Source organism: Eubalaena glacialis, chromosome 1, assembly GCF_028564815.1.
Source record: "Eubalaena glacialis isolate mEubGla1 chromosome 1, mEubGla1.1.hap2.+ XY, whole genome shotgun sequence".
Taxonomy (NCBI): Eukaryota; Metazoa; Chordata; class Mammalia; order Artiodactyla; family Balaenidae; genus Eubalaena; species Eubalaena glacialis.
The window spans coordinates 15,378,084-15,402,518 of NC_083716.1; the positions used below are offsets into that span (position 1 = coordinate 15,378,084).

Sequence of the window (24,435 nt, forward strand, 5' to 3'; positions counted from 1 at the left end):
AAAGCCCTACAGTGTGATAATTCTGAGAAGAGGTACAATTACAATGAAAGATGATGAAAAGCTGTATCCGTTGATATTTTAAAAGTTAAATTATCTTCTTACCTGTTCTGGGTTTGCTATGAAGTTTATGGCAGTATGGTGGCGATCATCTTCCTGTAATAAGCTGAATGTAAACTGATAATCAATCAAAAGGCTGTCTGTAGGGAAAAAAAAATACAATCCTGATATGTACTTTTAAAAATTGTTTGACAAACAAAAGTTAGGTGAAAATATATTGCATATCAGATTTGAAAATTATTATCATTAATTATTAGTGGCCTATTCAAGACTGGCAAAATATAAATCTTTGTTATCAAGCAACAAAAAGCAAAATATAGATATGAAAGTAGTCCTAACTCTTCAAAATTCTATTACTTCTCTTGCTATTATAAAGGTTCTACAAACACTGTAGCCATTCTGGAAACTACACAAGAGAATAAAATAAAGTCATCCACAATCTTACAATCAGAGAAAAATACAGGTAACATTTTGGTGCATTTTATTCCAGTTATAATTCTGTAGATAGAAAGACGGGGAGACATTTTGGTATCCTAGTTTCATAAAATCAAAATTCTTTGAAAACATGAATTTTAATAGCTAAATAATATTTCATCACATGCCATAATGCATTTACTTGGACCTATTATTGTAGTAATTTTTACTTTCAGCAGTTTTTAAATGAATCTGTGGTAAGCATCATTCTACAAAAGTGACTCTTATTAACAATTGGTAAAAAGAATTCAGTGGTAAACATTTTTAAATTTTGTCCATATATAATAATACTGAAACCAAGGTGAAACATTTAAATGTTATAGGTCATGAATAGCTTCACGTGTTATACAAAGGTGAAGTATTACTCATAATGTTAAACTGCCACCTTTTAAAAAATATTTCCAATTATTTAAATAGAAATGACTTCTATCTTTTGGAAACATATCTTTCATGTTATCCCCTCAGCCATTAAACACTATTAAAATTAAAAGTAAAGATAGGAACAGTATCACTGGATTTATTATCAAAGCATCATTCTTTATGTTGCTTACTTTACACTTTATAAGATCCACCCTATATATTTCTTATATAATTTAGTGTAAGGCAACACTTTGTCTTTCTAAGAATTTATTATAGGCATACTCATCCGTGATAATGAGAACTATGTAATAGGTCACATTTCTGCTTTTCATCTGACTGCCAGAAAATGCAAGGCAAATTCAATGGGCCAGAGCTGTTCTAGGCACTGGAGATATCAAACAATAAAAGATACAGATTTCTGTCCTTATGCAATTTATATTCTATCAAATGGACTTTGAAAATTAATAAATAATTTGAGCATATAGTATAACATGACAATAAGTGTAAGAGTAATAAGCCAGTGAAGAGGAGAGAAATTTCTGTCCAGGTAGGGGTAGGCTTGCAACTTTGAAAAGGAACATTTAAAGATCAAAGGTAGTAAGAGAATCAACCATGGTGTTTACAAGAGAAAACGTAATCCAGGCAGAGGAAACAAGTACAAACGCCTCAACGAAAGAATGAGTCTTAACAGATTCTTGTGAAGAGGCTGCAGCAAGAATGCTAGCAAGAGGTGAAGGTGGAGACGGGAAGAGCAGTGGGGGTACTTGGAAGGTGTAACAAACAGGGTGAGCTAAATAAATAGATGTAGCATTTTACAGAAAGAAAGGTAACTTTATTTGACCCAAGGCGGAGCAAAAACCTCAGTATTAACTGAGATGGGTGAGAAGAGTAGGTTCTATTTGTTGGGAGTGTGGAATAATTAGAAGCTTAGTTTCGAAGATGTTACGTCTGAGTTACTTATTGAATATATAAGGGATATGTTGAGCTCAGGAGTCTAGTGGATAACAATTTGGAAATCATCAGCATTTTTGATGGGATTTAAAGCCATGAAGCCAAGGAATCACCAGTTGTAGATGGAGAAGAGGTTCAAGAGATGAGCCCTGAGGCAAACCACTGTTAAATAATCAGATCCTCAGAAGAAGCCTATAAAGGAGACTGAGAGGGCAACCTATGAGACAGGAAGAAAACCAGAATTTAGTGTCCAGGGAGCCAAAGAAATACAGTGTTTAGAATAGAGAATAGTGATCACCTTGGTCAATTGCAGCTGAGAAGGTTTTAGAAGTATGGCTGCAATATTAAGGAAAGATAATATCAATTCAGAATAAAGGGAAAATACCACTGAGAAAAAGTAAACATTTCAAATCTATTTTCCAAAGCTTGTCTGAACAATTATCTTTACTTTTTTCTAGCTTGAAACTAAGCATGAAGAAGTCAGGAGCAGACGGCCTTTAGGAGGTAGGGACTGGTGACTTGGGACACCTGAGCAGCTCTGGGTAGAGGCTGCAGGCCTATGTCCCAGGCCTACGGACATTCTTTTGCCTTTATGGACTCTCACCCTCAACCACAGTCACCAAATTCTTGGCCAGGCATTCAAGTTTGATTTCTCTATTGTTATTTATTAGAGTTGGAAGTACAAGGTCAGTACAATGTATATTATGTATGGTAATGATCAATCCAAATGTCAGTTGGCCTAGAAAATAAGCCTGAATCCTGGAGCAAAATTAGTAGGAGCATTACTCAATTCAAGTAATATTATAAATTGAAGAGAGTTTAGAATTCTACATAAAATGTTTCCTTTTAAACCTGCTTAAAGTCTTCCAGAAGCCAACTGTACAATTTTCCACTTAACCAGGAAATATATTTCTCTCCCTAATTTTAAATATCATATTGCTGTATTTTAGGGGGTTTGCAAATGAATAATTAACTGGCACTTAAAACATGTACCTTAATGCTGTAATTTACTCTGAACTTCTTAGCTAAGTAGGGTACAGAACATAAAACATTAAAATTTTAAATACACCCAAGTTTATGCAAATGTGCGTAATTTAAAAATAAGTTTTTGTACTGCTTTAATGAACCACTTTATTATGGTATAAAAAAGAAAGTCATGTTTGACTATAAATCAACTCAAAAAACTTACTGAATTATTGACAAGTACAAAGAAATGACAAAATAGCAGGAGGAGTAAGTGTGATAAAGTGAGGGAAGAGAGATCCTTTTTATATTGGGAGAAAGAGCATGTTTTTATACTGCCTGGCATACATAAAATTTAGTAGAAAAGAAACAGTTGATAAGAAAAGAGAGAGACGAAATTTTAGAACAATGTCCTTGGGTAGGTAAAAGGCAATGATCTCAAAACTCAAGGGATGACCCAGTCATAATTCCCTGGGTTTGTAGGGGTTTTATTTGTTTGTTTGTTTTTGCTTCCTGTATATCTCTCCCCACCTGTGTGCTAGACCAGCAGTAATCTGGAAGCACCAACAAATTCATACCAAAACAAAAAACAAAAAAAAGGAAGTCTTAAGAAAATCCTGCTGCTGAGACTACAGGGTGGGGCCCTGTAAACTGCACCCATCCTGCACTAAGGTTAGCAGAGGTGGAGCCTATGTTGCTGCAGGAAACATAGCAAAGTGTTAAGCTTTATTAAACTCACTGGTAGGTAAATAATTTTAAAATTTTATGTCCTACAAAGGTATATATACTATACATATGAAAATATATATACTATACTTTTCAGCATATTTTAAACTTTCATAGTCAAAAAAAAAAGATAAACTGCATTTGCATTTTTAAATATATTACTGACTAGAGACAATTATTTGAAAACTTTGTGAATAGAAAAAACACCAAAGATATATTTCAAAGCTTGAAGAAAACCACAAACACTATGTAAATCAATCCTCTGATTTCATAGACTCAGCCCTGAAGTTTGGAACAGCTGTAAATGATACAGCTGGCTCTTAAATATTCTGGCTAACAATCAGCAAACTACCTCTGATAAGTCCAGGAAAACTAGACACTGGCAATTAATTTCCCAACTGGATCTAAAAATGAAGCTTACAAATATGGGTAAATGGATATGAAGAAGAGCCACTCTTCTTTACACCTCTTTCACTTTTTTTTTTTTAATATTTATTTATTTGTATTTTTTGGCTGTATCAGGTCTCAGCTGTGGCATGCGGGCTTCTCCCCAGCTGCAGTGTGTGGGCTTAGTTGCCCTGAGGCATGTGGGATCTTAGTTCCCCGACCAGGGATCGAACCCGCGTCCCCTGCATTGGAAGGCGGACTCTTAACCACTGGACCTCCAGGGAAGTCCCTCTTTCACTTTTTATATGAACTTGGTAGACCTTAAGGTTAATATGAGGCTGTTCATACTTCTGGCTCCAAATTCTGATCGTATAAATGAAAAAAAAAAATCATGAAAATAAAGAGAAAGGAAAAATTAACATCTTTTGTATTGTTAAGTTAGTTTGACTTGCATAGTGAGAAAAGAGAAAAATATTTTGTCAATAATAGAGTAAGTATATATAATTATTTAATATGAGTAAGGTGTTTAGTCATTTAAAATATCTATGCAGTATACATGAAAGGAAAAAGAAAATCTAAAAAAACCCCACATAATTAAAGATGAAAGATGAGATAATAACACTGAAGACTACAATAAAAAGAGAGTTAGGTAAGTTAAAAGTATAAGAAACAAAACAAAAACAAAATGTAATGATATGGCAAAATTAAAAATAATGGATCAGAAAATAAAGGAATTAAAACATAATTCTGAACCAGTTCATGTAGGTCAAATCTGAAAAAGCGTCCCAGAATAGAACAGAGATGAAAATCACTCAAGAGGAATATTAGACATAGAAATTTTCAACATATGCAGGGAAAATGTTGTTAAAAGCAGACAATCATAACAAATTGAAAAGAAGCACATATATGTTAAATATATGATAAAAAATCTGTTGAAGATTCAAACCTAAATGTTAAAAGGAAATGCCCTGCATAAAAAATAAAAAGAATCCAGTATTATTCATAATAGCCCCAAAGTAAAAACAACCCAAATGTCCATCCATTGGTGAATGGTAAACAAATGTGATATGTCCATACAATGGAATATTATTTGGCCATAAAGAAGAATGAAGTACTGATACCTGCTATAACATGGATGAACCTTGAAAATATTAGGATAAATAAAAGAAGCCATCACAAAAACCACATATTCCATAATATCATTTATACGATATTTCAGAGTAGACAAATCTTTAAAGAGAGAAAAAAGGTTGCCAAAGGCTAGGGGAAAGGAGAATGAGGAGTGACTGATAATGTGTACTGGGTTTCTCTTAGGAGTGAGGAAAATGTTATAAAATTAGATAGTGGTGATGTCTGCACAACCTTGTGAAAATACTAAAAAAATCACTGAATGTATACTTTAAAAGGGTGAGACTTTAGGTATATGAATTATATCTCAATAAAGTTGTTATTTAAAAAATAGACATCCAGGCATATCCATATGGGCATGTGCACACATGCACACACACACACACACACACACACATATTCATACAAACAAATTAGTTATTTAGAAAGCAAGATTAGGCAAGATGCTAGGTGATCTTGAGTAACAACATGTCAAAAGACAAGAAACTGAAGCAATATTTTATGAAATATACATACTCAACAATCCTGTCTACATAGAAAAACAACATAATGATAATTCCAGATAAGCAAATGCCCTAAAATATAAGATCTACATACTCATCCTGAAAAAAAATTATTTATACAAATACTACAACTAAGAGACAAATACAGATATGGAAATAGCATAGCAAAAAGGTCTGGCAGTGAACAGATGACAGATTTCAAGTTAGAATAAAAGAAGAAAACAAAGTTAACTTTCTTATGTCTAAAATCAGATTGTTTACAAAGAAATATAACACAACTAAAAAGCTACTAAAATAATAAAAAATTTCAGTATGTGGACAGATATAATATAAAAATATAAATACCTACAGTTCTTATTTGGGGGCTATTTAACACAAAAAAACCACACCACCTTAATTGCTATAATTATATAGTCAGCCCTAATATCTAAGATCTCCAGACCACTTTCAATGTATATCCTCTGCTTATAATAAAGCTATCCTGAGAGTACAGAGTATTCGAGTCCTATAAGCCTTCTTGGAAACTGAACACAACGTAATTAATGCATAATTAAAAGTACATGTGGAAATTGAAATCAAGAATGATGTCAAGAGAGATAACAGGCAGGCAAAAAAATATTAAACGGATAGAAGATTAAATGGGGTGCACAGGATTTCAGTGCAAGGCAGCAACAAGGAGAGGTAAAATATTGCTTCAAAGGAGATGAAATTTTTGAGTGAGTAAAGAAAAGCAGTTATTTGTCAAACTCAAAGGAAGAAAGGTTGATACTATTTCTATGTCTAGATTCTAAGGGGTCGACACTGGGAAAGAAAAAACAGTCAACACTTCCCTTAGAGAAGAGTCACGTTTCAGGATACAACAAGTTTCTGTTAAAGCAAGATAGTAGAGTTTCAAAAAGAGAGTAAGAATATACTTGGTGGTTTAATTTAAAAAATAATAACATTTTTTAAAGGAAAGAAAGATGAATGCCCCAGAACCAATGAGCATACTTAGCTCCCAGGTTCTTTCTAAACACCATTCTCCAATATAAGGAACCATGGCTTCTTGGAAAAATGGTTGATTACAGGGCTAGGGCTGGAAAGTACACCATGAGTCTGAAATTTCTAATAGTGTCAGAAAATAAGGAAGTACTCAGAGAATGATAGAGTCTTGCCAAAACAACAGAGGAGACAATTTGAGGGAGTTCCCAATGGCCAAATCTAGAGCAATTTCAGCTGTAAAATAAATAATAATAGTAATTTATCATAAGCCACAATATGTGTGTGTGTGTATCTCCATGGGTCCATACTGATAAATACAAATAAGTGAATAAACAAATAAATGAAGGAGAAGAGACAGCTCTTCCTTATAGTTAATAAATGTAGAGGAAACAGAAGAAATAACAGAATAGAAAATCACCATTTGGCAAGAACATCAATGTATGGTAAAAATAGTGGGTGATAGTATGGTGAGAAATAGGACATTTACATAACTTCAAAGAATTTCCCCATAATACACTCACTAAATACAATAAAAACAGTAACTTTAGAGTGGAAAAACTGGTAGACATTGTGCATTAACAAGTGACCAAAGACAACACCACCAATAACGGAACAAATTGATATCATATGCTTCCCGACAGGATGCACTGAGAAAAACACACATTACTTTTGTGGTATCCTTACTAAAAATGCATAACCTGAATTTCATCATGAAAAAACATCAGACAAAACCAAATTGAGGGATATTCTATAAAATAACTGTCCAACACTTTCCAAGGGTCAAAGTCATAAAAAAAAAGTGCACATTTTTTGTAAATCTGAAATTATTTCACATGGAAAATTTTAAAAGAGCTTTTAAAAAAGCTGCCTATATGTCCTCAAGTTTCATTCATGTCATATATTACAGGATTTCCATTCAACCGTCAGTGAACATTTAAGCTATTTCTACATCTTGACTCTATTAAACAGTGTGGCAATGAACACTGTAATGCTATTATCTCTTCAAGATCCTGATTTCAACTCTTTTGGATAAACACCCAGAATGATATTGCTGGAGCTAAGTGAAATAAAACAGTCACAGAAGGACAAATACTGCACAATTCTACTTATATGAGGTAACTAAAATAGTCAAGCCCATAAAATTAGAGAGTAGCAAGATGGCTGCCATGGGCTGAGAGGAGGGGAAAAATAGGAGTTGATAATCAACAGACATAAAGTCGCAATTATGCAAGGTGAATAAAAATTTGTTGAGGGTAGATTTCATGTCAAAAATAAGATAAGTTTTATTTGATTTTAAAACTGCCAATATGGAAAAAAACAATGAATAAAATTAATTTAAAGGTATGATATGCTGGTAGTTACAAGAGAACAGATGACATACCTAAAGATATTAAGGACAAATTAAAGAAAAATAATTCTGAGAAAATATTTCCTTTGTCATGACATGTTTGGAAAAGAAATAAATACACTAAAAGTGTATATTAGCTTCTTATTGCTGCTGTTACAAATTACCAGAAACGTAGTGGCTTAAAGCAACATGAATTTATTCTCTTATAGTTCTGTAAGTCTGAAGTCCAAATGAGTCTTACAGGGTAAAACCAGAGTGTTAGGGGTGGTTCCTTCTGGAGGATATTCAAAAAGAATCCACTTCCTGCCTCTTCCAGCTTCTGAAGACCTCTCATTCTTTAGCTCATGACCCCTACTCTCCTCTCTTTCCAACCTCTTCCTTCCATCATCACAGTTCCCACTACTGTAGTCAAATCTCCCTCTGTACCCTTTCAGAAGAACACATGTAATTACACTGGGTCCACCAGAATAATCCAGGAAAATCTCATCTCAAAATCTTTAATTGAATCATATCTGCAAATCCCCTTTTACCATTTACGGTAATATATTCACAAGTTTCAGGAATTAGGATGTGGACTTCTTTGGAGGGGGAGGCCATTATTCAGCCTACCACAGTGTCATTACATAAATAAAAGACTGGGGAAGTATCTGATACAATGTTACCAATAATTTTCTCTGGATAGAAGAATTTCAGTGATTTTTAATTGGTCTTTTTGTCTATTTCTTTTCTAGAATGAAACACACATTACTTCCATAACTAGGGCCAAAAAGGGGGAAATTTGTTAAAAGAAGTGTTCAGAGAACTTTTTTCTTTTGATCCTTGATCTTTACTGTGTTTTTCACATGACTTACATTTACATGTTAAGAAATTAGATTTATATGGTTGTATATCTTTCCAGAAATGGCATATCTAATTCCTGATTCACTTATTTCTTAGGTATAGACAAATAAAAACATGTAAAATAATTAGTCTCTCTGCCTAGTCTTCTCTGGCTAGAGCAAACCAAGGGTGAAGTTCCAATATGCAACAGCAGACTTTTTTAGGTAGTTCAGTCAATACTTGACTAGCAGTCCTGGAGCAAAAAAAAAAAAAAAAAAAAAAAAAAAAAAGTAGCTGCTATTTACCACAAAGAATTAATAACAATTGATATTTATAGGACATTCCACCCAAAAACAACAGAATACACATTTTTCTCAAGTGCTCATGGAACATTCTCCAGGATAGATCATATCTTGGGTCACAAATCAAGCCTTGGTAAATTTTAAAAAATTGAAATCGTATCAAGTATCTTTTCCGACCACAACGCTATGAGACTAGATATCAATTACAGGAAAAGATCTGTAAAAAATACAAACACATGGAGGCTACACAATACACTACTTAATAACGAAGTAATCACTGAAGAAATCAAAGGGGAAATCAAAAAATACCTAGAAACAAATGACAATGGAGACACGACGATCCAAAACCTATGGGATGCAGCAAAAGCAGTTCTAAGAGGGAAGTTTATAGCAATACAAGCCTACATCAAGAAACAGGAAACATCTCGAATAAACAACCTAACCTTGCACCTAAAGCAATTAGAGAAAGAAGAACAAAAAAACCCCAAAGCTAGCAGAAGGAAAGAAATCATAAAGATCAGATCAGAAATAAATGAAAAAGAAATGAAGGAAACAATAGCAAAAATTAATGAAACTAAAAGCTGGTTCTTTGAGAAGATAAACAAAATTGATAAACCATTAGCCAGACTCATCAAGAGAAAAAAGGAGAAGACTCAAATTAATAGAATTAGAAATGAAAAAGGAGAAGTAACCACTGACACTGCAGAAATACAAACGATCATAAGAGATTACTACAAGCAACTCTATGCTAATAAAATGGACAACCTGGAAGAAATGGACAGATTCTTAGAAATGCACAACCTGCCGAGACTGAACCAGGAAGAAATAGAAAATATGAACAGACCAATCACAAGCACTGAAATTGAAACTGTGATTAAAAATCTTCCAACACACAAAAGCCCAGGACCAGATGGCTTCACAGGCGAATTCTATCAAACATTTAGAGAAGAGCTAACACCTATCCTTCTCAAACTCTTCCAAAATATTGCAGAGGGAGGAACACTCCACAACTCATTCTACGAGGCCACCATCACCCTGATACCAAAACCAGGCAAAGATGTCACAAAGAAAGAAAACTACAGGCCAATATCACTGATGAACATAGATGCAAAAATCCTCAACAAAATACTAGCAAACAGAATCCAACAGCACATTAAAAGGATCATACACCATGATCAAGTGGGGTTTATTCCAGGAATGCAAGGATTCTTCAATATATGCAAATCAATCAACGTGATACATCATATTAACAAATTGAAGGAGAAAAACCATATGATCATCTCAATAGATGCAGAGAAAGCTTTCGACAAAATTCAACACCCATTTATGATAAAAGTCCTGCAGAAAGTAGGCATAGAGGGAACTTTCCTCAACATAATAAAGGCCGTATATGACAAACCCACAGCCAACATTGTCCTCAATGGTGAAAAACTGAAACCATTTCCACTAAGATCAGGAACAAGACAAGGTTGCCCACTCTCACCACTATTATTCAACATAGTTTTGGAAGTGTTAGCCACAGCAATCAGAGACGAAAAAGAAATTAAAGGAATCCAAATCGGAAAAGAAGAAGTAAAGCTGTCACTGTTTGCAGATGACATGATACTATACATAGAGAATCCAAAAGATGCTACCAGAAAACTACTAGAGCTAATCAATGAATTTGGTAAAGTAGCAGGATACAAAATTAATGCACAGAAATCTCTTGCATTCCTGTATACTAATGATGAAAAATCTGAAAGTGAAATTAAGAAAACACTCCCGTTTACCATTGCAACAAAAAGAATAAAATACCTAGGAATAAACCTACCTAAGGAGACAAAAGACCTGTATGCAGAAAATTATAGGACACTGATGAAAGAAATTAAAGATGATACAAATAGATGGAGAGATATACCATGTTCTTGGATTGGAAGAATCAACATTGTGAAAATGACTCTGCTACCCAAAGCAATCTACAGATTCAATGCAATCCCTATCAAACTACCACTGGCATTTTTCACAGAACTAGAACAAAAAATTTCACAATTTCTATGGAAACACAAAAGACCCCGAATAGCCAAAGCAATCTTGAGAACGAAAAATGGAGCTGGAGGAATCAGGCTCCCTGACTTCAGACTATATTACAAAGCTACAGTAATCAAGACAGTTTGGTACTGGCACAAAAACAGAAATATAGATCAATGGAACAGGATAGAAAGCCCAGAGATAAGCCCACGCACATATGGTCACCTTATCTTTGATAAAGGAGGCAAGCATATACAGTGGAGAAAAGACAGCCTCTTCAATAAGTGGTGCTGGGAAAATTGGACAGGTACATGTAAAAGTATGAAATTAGAACACTCCCTAACACCATACACAAAAATAAACTCAAAATGGATTAAAGACCTAAGTGTAAGGCCAGACACTATCAAACTCTTAGAGGAAAACATAGGCAGAACACTGTATGACATAAGTCACAGCAAGATCCTTTTTGACCCAGGTCCTAGAGAAATGGAAATAAAAACACAAATAAACAAATGGGACCTAATGAAACTTAAAAGCTTTTGCACAGCAAAGGAAACCATAAACAAGACCAAAAGACAACCCTCAGAATGGGAGAAAATATTTGCAAATGAAGCAACGGACAAAGGATTAATCTCCAAAATTTACAAGCAGCTCATGCAGCTCAATAACAAAAAAACAAACAACCCAATCCAAAAATGGGCAGAAGACCTAAATAGACATTTCTCCAAAGAAGAGATACAGATTGCCAACAGACACATGAAAGAATGCTCAACATCATTAATCATTAGAGAAATGCAAATCAAAACTACAATGAGGTATCATCTCACACCGGTCAGAATGGCCATCATCAAAAAATCTAGAAACAATAAATGCTGGAGAGGGTGTGGAGAAAAGGGAACACTCTTGCACTGTTGGTGGGAATGTAAATTGATACAGCCACTATGGAGAACAGTATGGAGGTTCCTTAAAAAACTAAAAATAGAACTACCATATGACCCAGCAATCCCACTACTGGGCATATACCCTGAGAAAACCATAATTCAGAAAGAGTCATGTACCAAAATATTCATTGCAGCTCTGTTATACAATGGAATATTACTCAGCCATAAAAAGAAATGAAATGGAGGTGTTTGTAATGAGGTGGATGGAGTTAGAGTCTGTCATACAGAGTGAAGTAAGTCAGAAAGAGAAAAACAAATACAGTATGCTAACACATATATATGGAATCTAAGGGAAAAAAAAAAAAAGAGGTCATGAAGAACCTAGTGGCAAGATGGGAATAAAGACACAGACCTACTAGAGAATGGACTTGAGGATATGGGGAGGGGGAGGGGTGAGATGTGACAGGGTGAGAGAGTGTCATGGACATATATACACTACCAAATGTAAAATAGATAACTAGTGGGAAGCAGCCGCATAGCACAGGGAGATCAGCTCGGTGCTTTGTGACCACCTAGAGGGGTGGGATAGGGAGGGTGGGAGGGAGGGAGATGCAAGAGGGAAGAGATATGGCAACATATGTATATGTGTAACTGATTCACTTTGTTGTAAAGCAGAAGCTAGCACACCATTGTAAAGCAATTATACTTCAATAAAGATGTTTTAAAAAAAAAAAAAAAAGAATTAATAACAAATTATATACAAAATCAAGCTCATGAGTAAGACACAGACAGCATGTTAAAAGGAGTTTAAGCAAATAAAACATCAAGAGAAAAGATTTTAACATGCACAAGATGTTCTAAAAGGTCAGATATTCCAGTAAACTAATGATTAATTGCAAAGTGATGACTAAAAACTTATACATAGAAAAAGACATTTTGAAAGAGAACTTGAACTATGAAGAAAGTTTCTGAGTACATTACATGTGGGGGTGATGAAGAGCAAATGGTGAATATTTGTTTCACTCTTTTAACAAAAGCTATATAAAATAATGTATTTTTAAGAAAATAGTAACCAGTGATAAAAACCATCAAACATATTGGAACTATCTATATATCTGAGGTCTAAGAAGGCAAACATGCCAGGATCACAAGTGAAATCAACCTTGACTTGTGTATGCTGTATCAATGCACTGTTCATACAAATTTCAGAAATTCTTAATTTGAATATTTTGAGAAAGGAACTAAGGCCTAATGATTTGCTTTTTTACCAGTGAATATTGTATTTTACTTTTAATTTAGCATTATGCATAGTATTTAAGGAGAACTCAACTGTAATCTTCCATTTACCAACTGGGTTATCATATGCAGGTTAATTAACCTCAGTGAGATTCAATGGTACAATGAGGATAAAACTGCCTACCTCATAGGATTGCTCTGTGGGTTAAACATAATTGTGTTAGTATGTATTTGGCTTGACTGTCTCACAAAATAAAGGCATTCAATAAATATTATTTCACTTTCATTATTCACTATATTGGCTCTGAATTAATTCTAAAAGATTTCAAAAGTCAAACAGATTCTCATATGTGTATTTATATAGAGTTTTATATTTGTTCATAAATATATGAGTTCATGATCATGTATTCAGCCACCCTGAGGGGTGTGAAAAGGATGCATATAGACTTTGACAACAACATCAAGAATTCAAATATGTTTTAAACAATGGCATATGTATAAGTACATGCATTTGCCAACTTAGACAATTGTTTATTAAATGATAAAACTTATGTTAATATAAGTTCAAGTACACTCACAGTCTAAATGTATCACAGTCATATTTAAAATGTAGCTGCAGGAACAATGCCTCAGAAAATGAACTAAAATGATCCTTTCATGCTCTATTGCCCTCACCAAGCTGTTTGACATACTGCAAGCAGCCTGATTATTTCAAAATTAAAATTTAACATTTTACTCTCCTCTTAACATCCTTCAACGGCTTCTCATTTTTCTAAAGATTTTTCTTAAGTCCTTACATGTCCTATAAAGCGCTACATGATTTGACCCTTCATATCTCACACACCTCATCCTCTAACCCCCTTCACCTAGTTGTGTGTGTTAAAGTATTAGTATATCATATGCCATGTTCTTTCCAGCCACTGACCTTTGTGCAAGCTGCCCCCGCTGATCCTACTCCTTCCCATACTCACACCATCACGACTCCGCTACCAAGTCATCTTTCACATCAAAGCTTCATTATTCTCTTGCTTCACCCACTTCTACTCCCGGGTCCACAAATTAGGTCAAGCTCTCTTGTAATCTCTTGTAATATATTCCCAAAGCATCTATAATTCTCATTCAGAGTTCTTATGACAATCATATCTAGGTAACTATATAACGAGTTTAATATCTATCTTCCCTACAACTTTATAAGCTTCAGTGGAGCAGAACACGTTTTGTTCTCTGTAGTACCCCCAGAGTCCAACCAAGTAGTTAGTCAATAAACATATGTTGAATGAATAAACAAAAGTGAGTCAATTCCAATAACTGACAGTCTCTCCAAGCACTAACAGTATAGCTCTTAAGTAAGTAAAAATTAAGGAGAAAAAATATGTCATCCTTGTGCATATTAAATGAAATAATATTAAATCGTTTCACACATAATAAATATTCAATAAATACAATATTTCCTTGCTTGCTGAACAGTACTATCCATGCTTACAATTATTAATTAAGAATTTCTATTGAACTTGAAACATTTAGAATAATTGCAAAGGCAAAATCTGTTGCAGGACTTTTGCAAGTTGAACACTTGCTAGATATAATATCACAGAAAAAGCACAGAACCTTTGTTATTAACCACACTCTGAATGACTCATTGTGTGGCCTAGGATATACACTTCAACCCATGGAGTCTTACTTTTTTCATCAATGAATAAAAGAGGATGGACCATGACCACCAATGCCTCTATGTCAATGATTCTAATTTACGGGTTTTCATATAATATACTATGATCTCTTCAGAAGCCACCTTCCTTTGCTTCGTAGTATCTCCAAGTAGCTAAACTTTCCATTATTCTGCAATGACATATGGAAAACTGCTTAAATTTTATTTGTAGCAAATGTTCCACAGGCTAAGTAGAAAAACAAAGATTGAAACTCATTTGTATTTAAATCAATGGCTGGTGCTTAAAGCTGTACTACTTTATGTAAATAAATTAAAAAATAATGTAAAGCAACTTTTACTTGATAACGTATAACATGATCTCCAAACATTTTTGGTCAAACACCCTATCAATAAAAATACTTGCCCATACAGCCACAATACATGTGTATTCATTCATTTGTTAATAATTTACATGTGTACTCCAGTATATATTTCCTGAAAGCCTTCCTAGGAGCCACAGGCTTTTCTAAGTACAGGTTCCAACGACAGAAGGTCTTGGGTTCACAGATTTTCTTTCTAATAAGTAAAGAAAACCCACATTCAAGTAAACAAATAAACAAGTAAGATAATTTCATTTCAGTGTATTAGGATGGAAAAAAAAAGTTATTGTAATACCTAAGGGAGTCTATTTTAGGTAAGAGTTGACTATTAGTTAGAGATGGAGTATTTGAGGCAGAAAAATAGTAAATACAAAAGCCACAATCTAAGGTAAAGTCTGGGATATTTTAGAACAAGCAGATTAAGTCATTAAGAACTTTTATAAAAATAAAATGACTGCCATATAAATTCCCAAATGTTCAGGAATCTAATCCTGAACTCTATTTTGTCAATTGATTCTTATACCAGAATAGCAACCAGTACAGTTAGAGTTACCCTATGTCTGAATATCTGTCAGGTGGGAGTTTCTCACTAATCTTCCTTTTCACAATTTTACTGAATATTCTAAAAGTGCAGCATATAAAATAAACTTTAAGATAATTTATTCTATGCATACCCTTCAAAATATTGAACTGAATGAATTCTAATTAGAACTGCATAAAATTTATATATCAATTTTGGTAAGCATATTTTCATATGAAGACTTCATTTGAGAAAATAGTTTAAATTTTTAATTATTTAGGCCCTGTTTTCATTTCCTTTAACATGATGTTTTTACTTTATTCATATAAAAACAACGCTTAGGTTAAATATACTGCGAATTTTTGTTGCTCTAGTTTTATTACCTGTGGTTGAGAGTGAGTGGTATAGATCCAGAGGTGGGTATAGACCCAGGCTGCCTGGATTGAAACTGGCTTTGACATTTCCTAGCCGTGTGATCCTATACAAATGAATTAAACTTTCTCTACCTCTTTTCCCTCAAATTAAAAAACGGCAATAATAAGCATACCTTAAAAAACTAAAAATAGAACTACCATATGACCCGGCAATCCCACTACTGGGCAAGTACCCTGAGAAAACCATAATTCAAAAAGAGTCATGTACCACAATGTTCACTGCAGCACTATTTACAATAGCCAGGACATGGAAGCAACCTAAATGTCCATTGACAGATGAATGGATAAAGAAGATGTGGCACACATATACAATGGAATATTACTCAGCCATAAAAAGGAATGAAACTGAGTTATCTGAAATGAGGTGGATGGACCTGGAGTCTGTCATAGAGAGTGAAGTAAGTCAGAAAGAGAAAAACAAATACCGTATGCTAACGCATATATATGGAATCTAAAAAACGGTACGGATGAACCTAGTGGCGGGGTAGGAATAAAGACGCAGACATAGAGAACGGACTTGAGGATGCAGAGTAGGGGGAAGGGAAGCTGGGACGAAGTGAGAGAGTAGCATTGACATATATATGCTACCAAATGTAAAATGGATGGCTAGTGGGAAGCTGCTGCATAGCAGAGGATGATCAACTCGATGCTTTGTGATGACCTAGAGGGGTGGGATAGGGAGGGTGGGAGGGAGCCTCAAGAGGGAGGGTATACGGGGATATATGTATACATATAGCTGATTCACTTTGTTGTACAGCAGAAACTAACACAACATTGTAAAGCAATTATACTCCAACAAAGATGAAAAAGAAAATAACCATACCCTTCTCATTTGAGGATTAAACAAGCTAATAAATGTAAAAAGCTTAAAATAGCCTGGCACAGTAAGTGCTCAATAAAGTTTAACTAGTATTATCATTATTTTAAAATCAGGTGGTTTTCCAGTCTTACTTAATAAATGATCCTAAATAATGAGCTATACATCTGTGGAAAAAAGTTGTTCACAATAGGAATATTATATATGCTATTACCTCTTTTATGTAAAATCATTCTCAGGACATAATTTATTTAGAAAGACATGCATTCAGCATTTCCCAAGAAAAAGAGGAAATTCTCTTCCAAGGAGGAGCCACTCAGCAGTGGACCTGAAGAGGCTGCTGCCAGCAAGAGCAGCAGCTCCAAGAAAAAGAAAAAGCTCCGAAAGCTACCCCAGGGAAGTTAGAATGGACATTTCCCTAGTAGGGCATAACTTGCAGAGATATTTCCCAACCCATCCCCTATAGCCCAATAAAAATAAAAACAAATTCACAAGTCAAAAAAAAAAAAAAAAAAGAAAAGCACATTCAACATCTTCATACAAATAAGGAGCTATCAACCCTTGCTCAAGACAGATAAAGCGAGAAGAGGAAGTTCAGGAGATGAGGTGCCACTCGGCCTCGCAGCTGGGCACCTTTGCAGAGGGCACAGACAGCACAGCTCCACTCGGGAGCCCTGGTGGGAGGTTTGCAGACATTTTTGTTTTCCTCATTAAACTTTTTTTTGCTTTATTTAATTATTTTTACAGTGTGTTTATGTTATTTACATAACCAGAATAATATAACACTTTTATTATAAGTATACAGTCAAATAAATTTTCATCTCTCTCTTCTACATTAATTCAGTAGCAATTTTTTTTCTCTCAGCTATTTTCTTTTTGGCTTAGTTCCCAGACCAGGGATTGAACCTGTGCCCCCTGCAGTGGAAGTGCAGAGTCTTAACCACTGGACCACCAGGGAAGTCCCTCTCTCAGTTATTTTTAACTTTTTCATAATTGTGCTGTATTGTCCTTCATTTTGTAATATGCTAAAATATTTAATTCTGAAATAAACAGTTTAAAACACTAGCATATAAGCTTCATAAAATTTAATAAGAACACATGAATCAAAGAATAAGATTAAAATGTCAACCATGTGATTCATTTATGTTTTGTCAGATAATCTTCAATCCATCATGTCTTCAATTTGTGAAATATAAGAATTTAGATTTTCTGTGTTGATCAAGGTCACTTCTGCTCTATTTGCAGATGGACCAGCCAGACCCTATTTAAATTGTTATTTATACTTATTAGTTAAAAAGTCACATAAACCATTAAAGTACAGTATATTTCATTTAAAAGGGGAGAACCTTTTAGAATAGTTAAACTAAATATAAGGTTAATTCAAGTTTTAATTGCTTTCACTGTTTTGTATGACATAGCATTTTAAGTAATAAAATTGAGACTGATATTTGTTATTTTAATTTACAGCTATAATAACACTTACTAGAAATATTATCTCTCTTTTATCAAACAAAAGAAAAAAATCAAATTCAATAAATAATATGCTTATAAATAATGTCTTTCAGTCCAAGACAAACATTAATTAAATAAATCAATAATAATTAAAGGGTTTACAGTGAGATGAATAGATAAGTATTTTGATTTTTAGTAATATAATCTAAGGTAAGATGTGATGAGTGGTAGAGGTGAACACTGAATATAAAAGTAGTAATTAAATTTCTTACTCTTAGAAGAGGCAGTATATTATTTTCATCACAAAATTGCACACTGAACTCTACACAGCAATAGGAGAAAATCAAGTAAAAGAGTAATTTTTCAGAGTAACAGGAGAAAAAAACCCAAATATGTTAGATTACTTGGAAATATACTGAAATACAATTGACAGTGTGGACATTACACATAGTAGGAGCAAAAAGTAGATGATTTCAGTAAGTGACTTTCCGTACTCTGATTCTACTCATTGAAATATACCCTCTATATAACATTTTCATAGTCGAGTCTTTCATCTTGTGTTTAAGGTTTTCTTCATTATAATTGTTGTTATAATTTTTTTAAAAGCATTTAAGAAAAAAAGAAACTATACTACTTTGTGGCTACTACTTTTCATATTTGCCAAGATAGATTGAGTACTTCAATGTTTACAAGGGTCAATCAAATTTGATATCATTGCTAGAAACTCTTTTTATTCCATGTGATGCATGATAACTATCTAATACATTTGGTTTGGGGTTTTAAATTGAAGTTTAAAAAACTACTAAGACTGTCTATAGGATATAACTGCTGAAGTATTACTTTCAATTAAATTAACACCACATTGCACTCAATTGCTTCAAGTTACAGTGTGGACCTGCATTTTAAATTTCACTCCAATCTTTAAAATCAGAATAGCTTCCATTAACACTATTGCAAGAACTACTGACCTTTTCTTTTTTTTTTTTTTAACACCATTTCTTTTAAATGTTATTAAACTTTAAAGGTCTCATAACAAATGACAAGACTGCCATCTAGTGCTTCATGACTATCCTTTTAACATTTTTAAAAGAGGGTGAGAGTCCTATATAATAGGTGAGCTGCCCAATATGGTAGCCACTATTCACATGTGCCTACTGAGTAACTTAAATGTGACTGATTTGAATTGGGACTGCCATTAGTATAGCATACAAACTGTATTTCAAACACTTAGAAGAAAAACTAAAAAGAAAAGGTCATTGATGATTTTTTATACTGTGACATATTAAAATGACATTTTAGGTATGCTGAATTAAATAGAATACATTATTAAAAATGATTTCACCGGTTTAATTTTTGTGATGTAGCTAGTGAAAAATTTTAATTCCACATGTGGCTTACATTATATTTATTTTGGATAGCACTGATCTAAAGAAAAATCAGCTTAGTCTCAAATATAAAAGGCTTAAATATTAGTATATTTATTATTCCTAAAAAAATGGAATGTAATTTACTTGTGTCCATAATTGTAACTAGTTACTCCTTTGGGACACAAGAAACACTAAAGATTCAAGAAGAATCAATTAAGAATATCTAATTTTAAGAAATCAGACAAAAATATGTCTCCATAAAATCCAGGATGTTTGAGAGAAGTAAAACAAAATGAATGTGGAAAATATAGACAACAAGGATCAATTAAAAGACATAGAAAATAGATAATATAAACATCAGTACGGAAAATAATTGCAAGTGGATTGAAACATATTAAATATGTTTGTGTCCATAAGTTTACAACACAAAAACAACAAACCTAGTTGTCACCTTGGAAAGATATTAAGCAAACAGTTCTTTATTTTGAAAACCACTAATTAAAAAAAAAAAATTAGAGCATTTATCATGCCTTTCCTATATGACTGTACCAATAAGAAAGCAAATACCTCGCATGAGGAAATTTGTTTTTACAGAAGTTTTTCAATCAAGAAATAAAGGAGTTAGAATACCAGCTTACAACCCTTAATCAACTACAATCTAACATTGAGCGTCAGTGTCTGCTAAGAACATAAAAAGAGAGACTCGCAGGCATTATTTGCTTCTGCTACATGACGAACACAAACCCACCTGTGAAATAGTGTTTCCTCCAAAATCATATCTGGATCTGATTAAACCTCTAAATCAGGATTTCTCAGCCCCCACAATGTTGACATTTTGGGTCCGATAATTCTTTGTTCTAAGGAGCTCTCATGTGCATTGTAGAATATGTAACACCCTCTACCCACTGGAAGTCCATAGGACCCACACACCACACCTACTTGTGATACATAAAAATGCCTCCAAACACTGTCAAATGTCCCATAGGCTACAAAAATACCTTAGTAAGTTTTGGGATCTTTTTATGCCGCATTCTCAAGAAAATTAGAAAACATAATTAAAAGATGGTTTTAATAAGATTTACTTAATTGAAATTAAGAAAATTCTCACATAAAATACAAAAAGAAGATAAAAATTGAACCATAAACTATGTAGAAAATAATATTAATAAGAAAACATATCAAATGTAGGCAAAACAAAAATTATAAACTATAAAAGAGAAGGATATTACTAAAGACAAAACCTAAAATTGATGAACTAGAAAACAAAATCAGTGGAAAGGATGAATAAACCCAAAGCTAATGCTATAATATGGGGGGGAAAAAAGATGAACAACAACAACAAAAAACTACCAATAAAGAAGCATGAGACTCAGAGATCTCAGTTGAATTCAGCTAACCTTTGAAGTTCACTTGATATTTTTTAACTATTCTTGTTTTAAAATATATACACTACCAAATGTAAAATAGATAGCTAGTGGAAAGCAGCCACATAGCACAGGGAGATCAGCTCGGTGCTTTGTGACCACCTAGAGGGGTGGGAAAGGGAGGGTGGGAGGGAGACGCAAGAGGGAGGAGATATGGGGATATATGTATATGTATAGTTGATTCACTTTATTATAAAGCAGAAACTAACACACCATTGTAAAGCAATTATACTCCAATAAAGATGTTAAAAAAATAAAAGAATAAAACAGCAATCTTGTCAAATTCAACTTTAAAAGTTATTACCATAGTTACACAATATTTAGTTAGAAAAGAAAAACAACAACTCAAAGGTCAATTCATCAGAAAAAATACTGTAAAAATATAGTCTGCATTCATTTATACTGACAATAATCCTAAATAAAATATAAACAAATAATATTTAGCAGTATCCCCAATAATAATATACCATAACTATGTTCAGTTTACCCCAGAATGAAAAGATGTCTAATTAATGAAAATCTATTAATTCAGCTTCATATATAACAAGGTAAAGGAAAAAGTCACTCATGATGAAATCTTGCAGCACACTAATATAAACAGGAATTTTCTTAACTTGATACAGGGAATATTCTATAAATTATACCAAACTCTCGACTTGATGGTAATGTCTACTACCATCACTTTGACTCAGCACTGAAAGAGAGATCCCAACCATCCCAATAATGGGATAAAAAATTGGAAAAGTGAGGAATAAAATTATTTGCATGTAATATAACTAACTGCATTTAAAAATCAAACATTTATAAACCATTAGAATTAATAACAGAGTTCACTGACCTTTATGAATGTCAGATCAGTATACTAAAATGAAGTTCATTTTACCATATCAAACAAATAGAAAATGTAGTTTTAAAAGATACTATTTGAAATAGCAACAAAAGTATTAGGAAATTAGTATTTTACATATCTAACAAAACATGTTCAAGACACGGACACATGAAATTGAACTCAGAGTTATTAGTCATAATAGAAATGCAAATTTAAACCACAAGATACTACTAATACTCTAGAATGGCTATAATCAAAAAGATAGACAATATAAAGTATTGATGAGAATGTAGAAAAACTGAAACATATATAAATTGCTAGTGGGAATGTAAAACAGTATATCCATGCTATAAAATCATTTGACAGTTTCTTGACCATAAGCATATCATCTAACCTCCCAATTCCACTCCTAGGAAGCTACCCCCCAAAAATGAAAATATATAGACTACCTAAATGTCAGCATTTTTCTAATAGCCAAAGCCTAGAAATAATCCCAATGTCCATCAACTGGTAAATGGACCAAAAAACAGTGATATATCCATGTAATGTTATACCACCCATTAATTTTTGAAACTAAAATTACTATACTAACAAAGTATAGAAACACCTTATGGTCATCTCAATTGAGGTAGAAAAAATGTATGACATAAAAATCATCCATTCTCGATAAAAATACTCAGCAGAGTAGGAATAGAAGGGAATTTCCTCAACTTAATGAAGGCATATATGAAAAGCTTACAACATACTTAATGGTGAAAGACTGAGTGCTTTCCCTCTAAGATCAGGAACAAGTCAAAAATAATTGCATGCTTATCATATCTTTTTACATGATACCAGAGGTACCAATGCAATAAGACCAAAAAAAAAAGGCATCCAGCGAGAAAATGAAGTAATTAAATTCCATTATTTGCAGAACACATTATTGTCTACGTAAAAAAAGATATGATGAAACCTACAAAAGGTTTTTTTACCGAGAGATTCTGAAGAACTGAAAATCTCATACACTGCTAGTGGAAATGTAAAATAATACAACCATTTTGGAAATAGTTTGCTTGTTTCTTGAAAGTTAAACATACATCTGCCATATGATCATTACCCAATAAAAGGATCTTTCAGTACAAAATCAGCGTAGCTTTTTAGTAATAACCAAAATTGCCTCCCGGAAAAATCTATCACAAAATTCTATCTGTTCAAAATTTAATCATAATGAAAAAGATTACATCAAAATCCAGCTGAGTTTACTCAAGTTCTATATTTTGTTGCATGTTCAGAATAAGATCTATTGCTGTTTTACTCTTCAGAGTAGAAAAAAATGCACCAAATATAATTAGAGAATATAGCAAGAAGACACTGACTTTCTTAGCAATATATATGGAGTTAAAAGATTTAAAAATAGAAATGGTAACATATTAATGACAACATCAGTTATTCAATATGAATTTTATTACCTGCAAAATCACCTGAAACTAATAAAACAAACCAACTATTTAAAATAAAAAATACAAATACTTACAATAACATGTTCCTCTAAGTGGATTACCAACATAGCGATTTTCAGAGTCACATCTGTAGAAATACAAAAGTCTCATTTACTATTAAGCAACAAAATTCAAAAGCCTCATGTTTTTCCTTCCAGCAAAAAAGTAATTAAACTCTACATTAAAACATCTTAAAAACTACTATTAATTGAAGTTTTAAAAACAAATCTTCAAAAGAATTAATGTAGAAAGCCTACATACGGGAATGCGTGAGAGAAGAAATAAGTGGAAAACACAAACATACACAAGAGGAATATAGGGGATGGGATAAAAGCTTGGGGGATATGTATTCTCCCTTAACAATATGAGGAAGAATTTTCAAGTCTGGATAAAGATTTAAAGACATTTTTAGGTAGGGGGAAAAAGTTGTGGGAATTCATAAATCACATCTTTTTCTTACTTCTGGTATTCTTTGAAATTAATATATTTTTCCCCAGTTTCTAAACCAATGAATCTGTATTTTAAAAAGACCTCCTCAATTGCGTAATGGAGGAAAGTTTTCTCTAAATCATCCAGTCCTAAATTCAGGAGTTCAAACTCTAAATTCATGTAAGCAGATTATAACAAAATGAAAGAACACATGAGCATTCAAACTCATGAATTCTGAGTTAAATTCTTTAAAATTATGGTTAACTATAGCAGTGGGAGATAATCATAAGTATTTTGAAAATTTCTGAAGTCCATATTTTTTCAATCCCTATTTCTACAATTCAATTAAAATAACAATTAGTGACTAACAGAGATATAGCTTGGCTTTGCATAATGCTACTTCTTGGAATGCCATCCAAATTTAATTATTATAAAATGTACACAAGGGTAATTGTATAAAGTGACTCAATATTTAAATTATATGCAGAATTTTAAAAGGTGAGAAAATTCTTCCAAAAATGTCTTTAGTTTTAG

General features: G+C 33.0%; 1 protein-coding gene across 1 annotated transcript in view; it reads right to left on the reverse strand.

Annotated features, from left to right (window-relative positions):
• Nucleotides 1-24,435, reverse strand: part of ATRNL1 (attractin like 1) — a 701,048-nt gene that overhangs the window by 451,324 nt on the left and 225,289 nt on the right. The window contains exons 21-22 of the mRNA XM_061191223.1: nt 23,508-23,560; nt 103-197 (exon numbers count right to left, since the gene is read on the reverse strand). Of these exons, the coding sequence (XP_061047206.1) occupies nt 103-197; nt 23,508-23,560 (148 nt within the window). The remainder of the gene's footprint in view (nt 1-102; nt 198-23,507; nt 23,561-24,435) is intronic.